This window comes from Diabrotica undecimpunctata, chromosome 6, assembly GCF_040954645.1.
Source record: "Diabrotica undecimpunctata isolate CICGRU chromosome 6, icDiaUnde3, whole genome shotgun sequence".
NCBI classification, from domain to species: domain Eukaryota; kingdom Metazoa; phylum Arthropoda; class Insecta; order Coleoptera; family Chrysomelidae; genus Diabrotica; species Diabrotica undecimpunctata.
In genome coordinates this window covers 29233273-29247517 of record NC_092808.1, presented here as the reverse complement: position 1 = coordinate 29247517, position 14245 = coordinate 29233273, and the positions used below count along the sequence as shown (strand labels likewise).

At 33.0% G+C, this 14245-nt stretch overlaps 1 protein-coding gene across 4 annotated transcripts in view; it reads left to right on the top strand.

The window, feature by feature from the left end:
* GramD1B (GRAM domain containing 1B) overlaps positions 1–14245 on the top strand; it is a 99059-nt gene that overhangs the window by 69795 nt on the left and 15019 nt on the right. For all 4 annotated transcript variants that reach the window (XR_011951196.1, XM_072534537.1, XM_072534536.1 and 1 more), the window contains 3 exons: positions 4517–4787; positions 8249–8441; positions 8732–8890. Coding sequence is in view for 3 of the 4 variants with exons in the window: in XM_072534537.1 (XP_072390638.1) it covers positions 4517–4787; positions 8249–8441; positions 8732–8890 (623 nt within the window). In the remaining variant the exon portion in view is untranslated. The remainder of the gene's footprint in view (positions 1–4516; positions 4788–8248; positions 8442–8731; positions 8891–14245) is intronic.

Sequence of the window (14245 nt, the reverse complement as noted above, 5' to 3'; positions counted from 1 at the left end):
GATTAGGTTAAATGTCTTTAACGAAGGAGGCCGACCCGGGCGTGAAACATCTGCAGGACCATTTTGAAAATGCGTAAATCACCCGAAAACACGACACTCGATGGACGTACATTGTCATACACTGCTTTTAATAAGTTATAAATTGCAATAGCCTTGTTTTCAAGTGTCATGGGAAATTTAACAACACTTCGTTACTGTACTGTCACACTTACCATTTCATCCGGCAAATCAGAAAAACCACTCTAATGAAAACGATTGCTACGATTATACGAATTTATTTAAAGCGCCTTAAGTTACTGACTAAAGAGAAGTTTTCACGATAAGTGGTTATCGGTCTATGGAGTTTGGCGCATGCCTACTTATCTTAATGCATCAATCTCATTTAATAACCACTCTTAGTACTATAGTTGGGCCGCCGAGCAGATAGAATCATCACGTGAACGCCATGCACTGGTTACGAGTTATAGTTCCCAACGTCATAAGTTCGATTTACACTAGGTCAAGAAGAGAGATACAATTATCGCAGTGAATGCGGTAAAACCCATAATATACATATTGAAAACTTAATTCTATTTTTCACTGTAATAATGGAGTTATGATATTTACAATTTATTACTGATTATGTAGTATGAATAGTGTGACTAACTACTCCGAAAAATCATATCAAATTGAAATTTCTGTATTTTAATTATCGTCTTCTGAAAAGACGATTCAAAAACAATAACAATTCATGTATATAAATGGATCATCTGTATTACGTGACATGCTGCATACAACGATGTAATGTACGATGTAAATATAATATTTTTTTGTCGCAACCATTGTTAAATACAGTATACTCCCTTTATAACGAACACGGTTATTACGAGATTTCGCTTATAACGAGGTACATTAGATGTCCCGTGAAATTTCTGTTGAACTATAACCCTTTATAGCGAGGTAAATTTGCTTATAACGAGAGAAAATAAGATTGCAAAACGTGTTTTTTACGTTTTGGCCGTGCCGTAGCTATAAATAAATACCCTTTTTAACTGCGGGCCGCCCGCAATAAACTTCTTACAATTTATGATTCTTAGTCGGAAATGTAAAATTTATGATTCACAAGTGTCATTGTATTGGGTTGACCATTGGGTCCTAATAGACAAGATATGGAAAGTGTTTTAAAGGTTGTCAGAAACTTTATCCAAGGACAAAACGCAAATGAAGAAGCATAAAACTGTTTCACATCTTTAGAAAATATGATAGATAGAATACTGGACAATTTAAAGCAGTCAAAAATGATAAAATAACTTTATACGCTTTATACATATTTACAGAATACATATTTTTTGTTTTAACATATATCATTGACAGTAAAAGTAAACAACTCTTTTTTTGTTTTAATGCATTTCATTGACAATAAAAGTAAACAACTTTGTTTTAAAAACGCCATTCAAACAATATTTATTAGCATATTATATTGCTCCGAATGGCTTCACTATAGAAAGTTAATGTTTTAGAAAACTACATATTCATATGTACGCACAATATTATTGTTGTTGGATATAACGAGATCCGCTTATAACGAGGTAATTAGTCTGCCATTTCAGTTCTCGTTATAGAGGGAGTCTACTGTATTAGCTTTTCGCATAGCACTAGTTGGTATCTTTTTATATTTTCTGCTATGGTAGAACGCATTATCTAGGACAATAACTGCCGTGTTCGCTAAAGTTGGCAAAACCCTATGCAGCCACTCTTCAAAAAAGTTGGAACTCATGTCTTCAGGGTAGTCGCCATTTTTTTAATCAAACAAAACCAGTCCGTTTTCCACAAATCCATTTTTAGATCCGATATGTAAAACAATAAGTCGTTTGCTTTTCCCAGAAGGATCAATCCTGTAGAAAGGCCTTCAACATATGCAGACTCTGTCAACAGTATGACCAGCGTCCACCCAAGTTTCATAAAAATAATAAATAGTACGGTCTTCCTACATATATTGTCTTATGGATCGGAAGTGTCGTCGCCTCCATGATATAATTTCATTTTTTTCCTTTAAAACACTATTTCGACATATTTTTTTAAACCTAAAACAAGAATGAATCCGTCCAGATAAAAGGTTTATTATTAGAGAGATAATTATACTTTATTGACACTATGTACCAAAAGGATATCGACCGAAGTCTTTCAGCCAGTTTATTATTATTTATATGAGATTTAATATTAGTTGGTACTCCCAGAAAATTAATTAATTTTAAAACGTTTTTCAAAGTAGTTTTCTTTAAATTTGAAATGTTCGGGTTTTTTGAAATTTTTTTCATAATTTTCTGAACCCTTGGAAGCTCATTTAGTAAAAAGAAACTGTGAACAATTCCTCGAATCATGCTCTTATGTTCATTGGTAATTTCATCAAGCACTTTTTTAGATCTTTGGTAAGGTTTTGAAGGTTTAAATTCACCATTATTTTGGCGATGTTCTTTTAAAGTATTATAAACAGATGATTTGTTAATACCTAAAATTATTTTTATTATTATTATTATTAATAACATAACAATATTAACAATTTACCTGTAGCTTCAGTAGTGAATTTAATAGCACCTTCGCAGCCCTTCTCTGCGGTTAACTTCTCATATGCTTTTTTATATGTATTTAAAATTACACATTTTTATTCAACAGTAAATTTTGTTTTTTTGTCCTCTTTCTTGGAGGCGAAAGAGTATTTCCATCCAGATTTAAAACAAACGATAATCTAACTCAAACTCATTTTATTTAATACGGTGCGTTGTGTACACGGCTTCTTCCGTTTGGTTTCAAACGCATGTAAGTCTGCAGACAGCCAATCACGACCCTGCAAATCTCCGACACTCAGTGATCACGCGGCCTTGGGATTCTATCTGTTCGGCGGCTAAACTTTAGTCTACGGCCTATGTAGCTCAAAGGTGAGTGTATCCGCTTTTGGTGCCGAATGGTGTGAGTTCGATTCTCACTACAAAATCAAAAAGTATTCTCAGGTCGCCGCTTCTAAGGCCTTGGCAAACCACAAAATCGTAATTTGTCTAGTACTTAGTCGTTCTGAGGTATGGTAAACTGCAAAATTCTGATGAAACTGTTTAAGCAAAACATGTTAAATTGACTATATTTTGTAGATTTTGAATTTTATCTATTATTCCATAAATATTAATTAATTGTTATTACTAATTATAACTAACAACTAATATTCAAAATTGAGAATTGGCATATTTCAGGTAATTTTTGTTTTAATTCCATGGGCCGCAAAATCGCTTCAACATCCTCCAAATTGGCGATCTTATTTTCTTTGTTTTACACCTTATCTACAAAGAATGGTTCCATTTGATACATAATATGTTGTATCTAAATATGTATTGAATAAAATAAAATTTAATAAAATTATAAAGTATTCCGATTTCTTGACAGCCGCACAAAATATAGGCCTTAAAATAAACGAGGAAAAAACCAAAATGTTAGCATCTATTCCAAATAACAGAGATAGAGCTAGAAACGCCGAAGAAAACTTCAGTATAGACCAATATAATTTTGAGGTAGTAAATAAGTTTACATATTTGGGTTCTCTCATAACAAACGATAATGACACATCTGAAGAAGTAAAACGGAGGGTACTGCTAGCAAACAAATGTTATTTTGGACTAAGCAAGCAGCTAAAAAACAGAAATTTAAGCCAGAAAATCAAACTAATAATATATAGAACACTCATCCTACCAGTGCTGACATATGGGTCAGAAACATGGACCATCTCCAAAACAGACGCAAATCTTCTGCTCGTCTTCGAAAGGAAGATACTAAGAAGAATAATGGGCGAATTCTGTGAGAATGGTATTTGGAGAAGGCGATATAATTTCGAATTGTACGAGAAGTATAAAAAAATAGTAAATGGTAGAGATGTAATATCCTTCATAAAAATAGGTAGGCTAAGATGGGCTGGACATGTGTCAAGAGCAAATGAAAATTACCCACCCAGACGAACTCTATTATCGGTCCCAGTGGGAAATAGGAGTAGAGGCAGACCACGACTGAGATGGAGGGACGGTGTGGACGAGGACGCAAGGAAAATCGGCGCGGCAAATTGGCAACGGTTGTCGATGAACAGAAACGACTGGCGAAATAGACTGGGGAAGGTCAAGGCTCAACTAGAGCTGTAGCACCACTGATGATGATGATGATTCCGATTTCTATTCCAGTAAGAGTAGTTGATTTCCTGTGCTGTGGAAATAGAGTTATATTGAAGTTTACGTCAAGTTTAAAGGACTTCAGCGTTCTGTCGTGTTGACATAATAAATAAGTTTGGACAGACCTTTGATTTTTAAATTACTATGTTTATTCGAATTAACCGTGTGGTTTAAAGAAACTTTCTATGCTAGATAATGATACTGAATGGATTAATAATGCTAATATCAAAATAAAAGTCACATTCATCAATTGTCTACCAAAAACTTTTTGTTTAACTCTCTTGATCTATCCGAAACAGTAATGTTCTAAAATAAAATCTTTAATTTATTTACAGAAATGATGTTAAAGCCACCTGTACATCTTCTCACGAAGGTCGACAAATGTGGAACGAAGTTTTCCCCATTCACGTGGATCAATTGTTCACCTTACTGTTCACAAGTTCCAAATTTTACTTGGACTTTCATGCAGCCAGAAAAACTACAGACCTTACTCAAACTCCTTGGACCCATAATCCGTTAGATAACAGTAAAAGTAGAGTAGTCAGTTTAACAGTAGCACTTATGGCGAGTATGGGACCCAAATCTGCACAAGTTACAGAAAGACAGGTAAGTTGTTTGTGGGAATTATAAAATATTATATATATATATATATATATATATATATATATATATATATATATATATATATATATATATATATATATATATATGTATATATAGAAACAACACAGTTTATTAGGTTTGCAGTCAGAAAATTGGACGGGATGTTAATGAAACACTCTTTTGGCTTTTTGTATAGCTCTCGGAATGGTTTTATTCCTTTTTCAAGACACTGTAATAAGAAAAATATGTAAATGTTTATAAAATATCACAATTCTTCAGTGCAACTTACTAGTCGTTGAGATTATTTATAAAAGCATTGACACTCAACATTAATAACACACATATAAAATATAAAATAATGGACAAAATACATTATAAAATTTTTAAAATTTAGGTACAGATAGTAAAATTTAGTTTGTCATCTTTTACTGGTGTGTTTTAACTCTGACACATAGAGAACAAAAAGAAATTGACAAATTGTCGCAATAATGGGCACCCAAGTTTTCACACTACCTTATGTTGGACATCCTATATTGGGCACATATAAAATGTAATTTAACGTGGAAATTATCTTATATTTTAACAATCCTAAGGTACATAAAGTATTAAAACAGAAATATGTATAGCTTAATCATAAAACGATGATTTATTTTTAACTACTTCTTAAGTATTTAAGTAAGTAATATTGTTAAATAATAATAAAAATAAAACTTATTCATAAAGCTCTTTTGCTATTTTTGCAATACGCTTAATTTTTTCTTAAAACTGTAAAACAAACGTCTATCTTTATTAATAATGTCAGGAGTAGAGATTACTCTAAGAATTTGTTTAAGATTAATTGAGGAAAGTCTTTCTCCACAACTTTGAAAAGTTTTTTGGTTTAGTCTGCAGACCTTAAGCCTTAAACAACAAACTCTCCTGGTTCAGGCCCTTTTTGTTGTATTATGCACAAGTACTGGTATACAGGTGCCCCCCTCTTACCCCCTAAAAACTTACCAATTACAAAGTCTCCTTTCTTAATTCTACTCTGGCTGACTAATTCAGCACTTTCGTCCGCATTACTTTCTGAAGCAAACGAAGACATCCCCGACTCTTGATACATTATTGATGCAGAAGAAGAACTAGAAGGAGATGAAGGTACTACAAACATCTGGTGGAAGTAATTTTCGCTGGTAGCTTTTCTTTTTTTGTTCGTTTTTGTTTTTAATTCCGGAAGTCTCATCAGGCCAAAACAGAGTTCTTTTGAATCGGGAGGGAACTAATGGATCTACTTTGGATCCAGATGAGTGACCAATGGGCGAAGGAGTTGACGGAATTATATTAGCATTAATCAAAGTATCTGGTGCTGTAGAAGGTCCCGCTAATTGATCATTCTGAGCTGAGGATAAACTAGGGCCACTTAGTTCTTCTTGTTGTTCGGAATTTTGAACTATTATACATTCCCTATTTTTCTGAATGCTAGATGTTTTTGCGGTAAGCCATAAGTAGTACAAAGAATAATCCTTTATACCTCCTTGCCAGTCTGCTACATTTTTTTTCAAATTCTTTTATTTCAGGTATTTTCTATTTTTTCTCAAGTGTATTAAGGAATGTATCATGAGGTACACCAACAAACTGCAATTGTTGAACTGAATGCTGGACCTTGTGTTGCGACATTTCTGGTATTTTAACTACCGTCGGGTCCCATGGTACTAGACCGCATGCTTTAAAACCGTTTTGAATGGTTTTTGATGCAAGTTTGTGTAATATTTGATTTAAAATAATCAGGAAATTATGTTTTTCTACTTGTCAACCTTCATGTGCCATGCGCCATTCAGCAACTTCCTGCCTCAATCTGAGTTTAAATGAATGGAACAGTCACGTCCATAGGTTGGAGTATATGAGTGGCATTTGGTAAAAGTGATATTTTAATCTTATTGGCTGTACAAAAGGTAGCCAATGGCATCGAAATGTGGGAGGTGTGGACGTTCATGAAAAATAAAACTGGTCATCCATTCGTTTACTGACCTACCAATGGGACATTCGGAGGACATGGCTCAAACGATCAAGTGTGGTAATCTTGTATACCTATACACAACCATCGGTGGAGCAAGTTCTCCAGCTGCGTTGGCTGTAAGGAGCACAGTTAAATTAAATTTTGCATCTTCACCCAATGCCGTATATACAGATTTCGAACCTTTTTCTGTCAGAACCTTTCCAGCCTTCAGATCGAGAAAAAAGGCAGTTTCGTCACAGTTGAAAACTTTTTTCTGGTTATCAAATGCTCCTCTTAAATGCTTCATAACAGCCTTCATACCACTTCCTTCCAGGGTCACTACTTCCATCTCCAAAAGTGATTTTCATTTCTTTTACGCTAAACATCAATGTATCTTTTGTTACAGAGAACGTTTTTTTAGCCCTCCCTTTAATCCATCAAAAAACTGTGCCTCATGCATGCTGCCACAAAAATATCTGTTTTTAATCACCGTTGAAGTCTGGAATGTGATATGTTATGCTTCTTGGCCGTTGATTTTATTGAACTTCCTTCTCTTACTTCTTGTATGGCTAATTTATTAATTTCTTCTGAGTACTTCTTGTACAGCATAGTGACACTGAAACAAAATAGAAAAAAGTTCATTGGATACGGGAGGCAAGTCACACGAGAAAATAAAAATGTGCTAGGAGTTGCTATGATGGGCACTGACAATGACCGTATATTGGACATGGATGTCCATTATTGGAATCAGTTTTTCTACGACGCTGCCGACCGTACCTATGTATTTTATGTTCATTGGGCTTTCACACAAAAGCACAATACCACCTTTTACCACATTTCTTAAGTTGGGCACACTGCCCATTACTGGTACATTAATAACATTCCCGTTCCTAATTTGGGTACCCATATTCAAAACCGATAAGATATATTTTTTTATATTTTTGGAATTTTGTTTAATAATTATATTACTTAATTAAATATATGAACAAAACCAATACCACTATAAAAAAATAAATATTAAAAAAAACTTACTTCTTAGTAAATCCACTAATTTGAGGTTAGTTTGGCGCTTGAGTTCACAACCCTTTACAACAAACCACATGCGACACAATTCACATTTTACAGTCAAACTGAAGGCGGAATTTAGATGATGGGTAAACTAAGAACCAAGGCCACCTTCACTACTACTTTTTTTGTGACTAAATGCACGGTAACGTTATTTTATTAATACATTACTGGGGTGCCCATTATAGGCGCAGTGCCCAAGTTAGGCACATTTACTTAATATAGAATTTATTAATCATTTACATTTTTATTATTATTTTGTATTTATGTTTAATTACTTTATTTTGGTTATCATTATACTCTAAAAAATAAAACAAAGAAATTCAAAAACATACAGGAATACCGAGCCATAAGAAGTAGTCACTTCTTATCACAAAAATTAATGATCAACGTAAAGAACATTCTAACAAAACATTTTTTTTAGTCTATGAATCCTTGCAGCAAAGCAGGTCAATTGTATTCAATAGATATAGAGTCCTTAAACGCTGGAGTTCCTTACGCCGATAGTTTTTGTGTCTACGCTCACTACTGTCTTAATAAAATATCTGAGACACATACTTCCTTAACTATTATAGCACAAGTGAAATACAAAAAGTCTGTTTGGGGTTTAGTTAAAGGTAAATATGTATATATATTTTTACACTTTAAAATTTTAGTATTAATATTGACACATCACAAAAGTGCCATCTAGTGCCATCTTTGTTAAACTTTAATACATAATACTTTTGATTATTAACCAAAATATAATTTCGTTGATAAAATTTCAAAGAGTAACAGTGTAATCTAAAATTTATCACCTATAATTTAAACAATAAACTATTTATGCACTCGCGAACTCAATTGGATAAATTAAATTTGTTTTCATTCACTGTGACGATCATTTTATTTACGATTGTTCAATGTTTAGGTATGATTGAAAGAAATTGTTATGCGGGCGTAGAAGACTATGCCGCACATTTATCGAGAGCGTTGCATGCGGAAGCCGAAGAAAGTGTTCCTGAAGTTAAAAGGAAATCAAAGAGGAAAAGAAGGATACACAATAGTCCTAGGGGTGCTATCGAAGAAAGTAAGTAGCATTTATGACACGAGGGTGTTTTAAAATTTATATCGAATTTGCTTTTGTCTAACTAATTTTATTGCGAATTGGATTTAAACTAAAATTCAAGTTTTTCAACATTTTCACAAATAACATTGATTTTCTTTAAATTCGATATTATTTGCGAAAAATAGGCAATACATATGGGATTTCAAAAATGAGGTGAGTTGCCAAATGATTGGGAGGAGGGGATGGGTTGTCAAATATTTCAGTGGGTGAAGTTAAAGCTGGTATCTGTTTTGAAACAGTCCGGCCCTGTGTATTTGAGTCCAAATAAAACTTATAAAGCTATTGCTCTGTTACACTGAACAACAAGCTGAACAGTACGTTTTCCGAATAAGAAAAATTGCAAAAGTGGTGTCACTTAACCACTGTAAGTTATTGACTAATGATCTGATTCAGGTCAAATTATGAAGGCTGACATTTGAAGGTTTGGCGTTTTCTAAATTATACGAATTTATAATTAGTGACACCAGAGACTCGGAATTTATTAAATGATGTGTTTAGAGTGCAGAATATACCTTTCATTTTACATAACTTCAACCCATTAGTGCCTTGATTAATTTTTTTGGACTTTTTTTAAACTTTAATATACACTCATCGGCAAAATTAACCGCACACCTTGTATTTCTTTCAATTTGCAGACATTTTCAATCTTGGAACACATTTTATAAAAGGTACAGTAAAAAAAAACAACAAAATTATTGAAAAAAGTCTTTTATCAAGGGATGCTTACCAAAAATAATGTTTAAAAATCTTTGAAGAAAATTCAAACTAATATAATTTTGAAAATCAATAGTTTAATTTAAGAAAAATATGAGTATTAATAATGGGTGTTGCCGCCTCTGGCCCTTAGGATTTCTTAAAGCCGGTTCGGCTATCCATTCATGATATCCTGGATATTTTATTGAGGGATATTGTGCCATTCCTCTACCGCTGCAGTCTTGACTACTCTGAAGGATGTAGGAGCTGGTACTCTTGCTGTTACCCGTGTTTTGAGGTTGTCCGAAATGTGATGAATTGGGTTAAGATCTGAAGTGTGTCGGCCATGGTAAAACTTGAATCCCGACCTCATTAAGGTACTCACGGGTGGATCTTGCAGTATGGCAACGTGCATTATCATGCATTAATCTAAAGTTTTCACCAATGAAGGGTGCGAATGGTATGACATGGTCTTAAAGAACTTCTTGCACGTATCTTTGAGCATTCACACTGCCTCTATCGAACACAGAAGATCAGTACGAGCTTCGTAAGGGATACCTCTCCAAATCAATATTACCCTCCGCGGTAAGTTACTGTTTCGGTTATAGTTCATGAAGCAATCCTTTCCTTTTGACGCCTGTAGACACGCTGCCGTCCACCTGCACCTCTTGGAGCTATTATGCTCTCATCTGAGAACAGTATGTTCTTCCATTCCGCCACAGTGCAATCATCATATTATCGCGCAAAACCAAGTCTAGCTCTACGGTGTTGTGGGAGCACTTTTGGGGCGCGAGCTGGACAGAAATTCCTCAAATTTCTTTCTGTCAGTCTTCTTCTAATGGTACGTTCACACACACACTGACATTTCTCGCCTCAAAAAGATGTTTACGAGCTTTAGAAGCGCTGCAAAAGCTATTTCTAAACACGTTGCTGACAATGAAGCTGTCATCTAGAATTAAAGTGCAGCGATGTCGGCCTTGACCATGGTACAATGAATACACAAGGTATGATACATAATGTTCCAAAATCGGTTCGCTTTCGCGCATGACGTAGTCAAGAACGTTTATTCTCGCAACATTTGAATGTAGTTGTATAGGAAAGACTTTTAATTTTAAGTTTTTTATATAATTTGGCTAATTTAATTATAGTAATTATAAAGAGATGATAAAATTATGGTATTATAATATTTATCCTTTATAAAACATAGATATCCTTTATAAGACAAGTTTTAATTATCTTTTATTAAACGTAGGTATAGGTTAATTAACTTATACTCACGAGTTCGATATTTCAGATGTTTAAAAAGATACAGAAAAGTGGTAATGGAGGTACACAAAATTTGTACGTATATATACCTACTGAACTAAACACAAAATCAAAATAAATATTGACAAAGTCAACTTTATTTATATCGAATGAGCTAGCTGGCCATCGAATATGAGTGTAGTGAGGGCACACAATATTACACAACATTTAAAATGACATTTTTGTAATATTCACACATAAAATTATCTTGGTATTGTTTATAATAATGATAACATTGTATATTTTAATAATGATAACATGATTTAACAAAGAAAAATGTTATTTTGGAAGATGCTAAATTGATTTCCTCCGAAACAGTTCTTATTGCAAATTGCATAGCAGGCTGAGGCTAGTTTCTTACTTAACAAATCGATATGAAAAAAACCATTTAAGGTGTCATGACTAATAATTAATAAAAATAAAGATTTAGACTTACGTCGTTGACCTAGAAGTAGTAAGAAGCTGCTCAACATACTTTTTGGACTCTCTGTGTTCGCCTCTTTGTACGCGTTTCTTTTGGTTGGTTAAAAGGGTAGCCGACGTTGATTTGGGCAAATAAAGACTAGGTACTGCCTCAGGTTTGAGTTTTAGACCCTTTTTAGAAACGTAATTTAAAAGTTCCTGTTGTAGATTTCTTTGGTAATCTTCAGTTTTAAAATGTGTATAACAAATTCTTGCAGTATTACAATTAAAATTATCCTATCTACAACAAGATATAATCCACAGTTTTCTGGTCACACTATTTTTAGGAAATGTATGAAACCTAAAGATTTTATCTTCATTATCACTATTGCAACAAGCAATTGAACAGCGTACTTTGAAAAAGGTACAAAACCAAATATACAATGGCAAATAAAAACTTTCAGTTTTACAAAAAAATACTATACAGTATAAATAAATAGTAATTAAACACCATTTGTATAAAGACACATATATAAGCATATATCTAAATTATTTTTCTATTATAAAATAGATGACTCAGTCAGTATTGAGATACTTTAAAATATATTTATTATCTCATAACTTGCAATTTGCAATAGTCACCATTGATAACCGATATAATTGTTGAACTTTTGTTTGTATACAAGCTTTCTGTCTTGCCGGTGTAAAGTCGTCTGAAGTCGATATTTATTGTGTTTTGCGTTTGAACTAATTTGTGTCTTATTTTCATATTATTATATTGTTTGATAAGTAAATTTTGCATATAATAATCGGTAGGTTATAGTAAGGTGTATATTTTTTATTTTACTAAATTTCATTATAACTCATCTAAAATACCATATTGAATTGTAAAACAGATTTTTCTCTATTGTACATTTTGTTTTTATTTCAGTAAAACTGCTTGGAAGTGAGTGACAGTGAATCAGAATAAGCAAATCTACTACTATTTACCTATTCACAGTATTTCCTCTGCAGAAAATTTTTAAATTTCAAGGGATTTGCATACAAAAAGAGTACTTATATTATTAGTATATGTATGAAAACAAAAATAAATATTTCGCCTGAATCTCTAGGAGAAGTAAAGGTTTTACGCTACTGAAAATATATTTTTTATTCAATTATAACCAAAACAAAACATTAAAAAAAAAATAGATCACTTTTAAACCATAATTTCAAAATTAATGTGTACGTTAAGCTGTAATAATGGGTTCGAGGTGGTTCAGGCGATCTTAACTACGTCACACTCCTGGGCCAGCTGTCAAATGTCATGCGCAATATCATACCTTGTGTATTCATTGTACCATGGGCATTGACTTGGCCTGCGGTTGTATGAACCTGTCTCCCGAAATTGTCAGATAGCATTACGAACCTTATTTCGGGGTACATCAATTGTACGAGCGATACGACGTTGGCTGTACCCAGAATTAACTAAAGCCGTTGTCCTAACTGCATCAGTTGCAACGACTGGCATTTTTTATAGTCACAAACAATAATCAAACACTAGAATTTCAAATTAAACAATATTTGCACACTATGACATAAAGTAACAGGAAATGTTAACACGGTAACACAATTGCAACAATGTCTTACAACGATTACATTCCAAAAACCCTTCAGTGACACAAATTTAGGAAACAAACTGTGGGTATTAGTGTTTAATTTTTGTCAGTGTTTCTACTTGACAGAACATGAAACAGTTGATAAGTCATAGTTAATGTAAACAAGCAGGGTGACGTATGATAGATGTGGGAGATTAATTGTGCCGGTGTGTGTATTTTGGTTAAAATGTATGCATTTAAGAAAAAAACATGAATTTAAGCAATATAATTTTTAGATTAGTAAGAACGGCATGTTACATGTGTACCCAGTAATAAAAATTTTTATTGAAATTTATAAATGGCAAAAAACTTGAAATAAACAATAATGCATTTATACAATATTTTTGTTATAAGAAAAAAAATCAGTCTAGGTAAGCGCCAACATTACATTTTCTGCACTGAGTAGTTATTGAGCTCTTACAAAATCTTCCAGCATAACATCTTCTCTTGTCCTTTGGAATTTTTTGAACAAGGTAATCTATCCTGATATATCTAATTTTAATAGTTATTCTTTGCGCATTAGAAAATGGCGACGAGATTCTACCAGTGCCTTTGAGAGCTGATGCGTATTTTTTTTAATACATTTGAACATTGGCCCTTCTAAAATGTAACTGAGTAATTTGGGATTTGTTTGTCAATTGTTTAATTGTTAATTGGGTTAATTGTTTTAGATATAAACACCACGCGTTATTGATTGATATCAAGAAGCCATATACGCAATGCCCAATACAAGTTCATGTTTCTTATTTGGATCCTGTATTGTCCAACATTCTGATCCATACCGAACCCACTTAGCTACTAGGATACAATTCGTCTTACTAACAATATTTTCTTTTTTATAACGACTTTTTTATCTAATAAGGAACTTCTTCGTAAACGGTTTTCCCTTATCGCCCCTGTGGCTCTATAACCTTTTAAACGTAAATATTTCAATAAACTAAATATGGTGAATAAATTGTCGAAGTAAAAGGAGAATTGAAAGAATTTGATATTACCAGGTAGTTCTTCCATAATTTTTACCAATGGTTTTGCCGCCTTTTAGAAGTTTTTTTCTATGTCAACAGATTTTCCTTGATATACTCGTATTTCGAAATTTATAAAACAGTCCATTACGTTATAGACACCATGCATTGTATCCAAACTGTATGGGTTTCCCCCTTAGAAACTGTTTACAGCTGTCTTTTCCGTAATATTTGACCATGCTCTCATCAAACGATAAATATTTTTCAACAAAAAATATTTTTTGATATCGTTCTGAAGCTTATTTTATTTATAAATG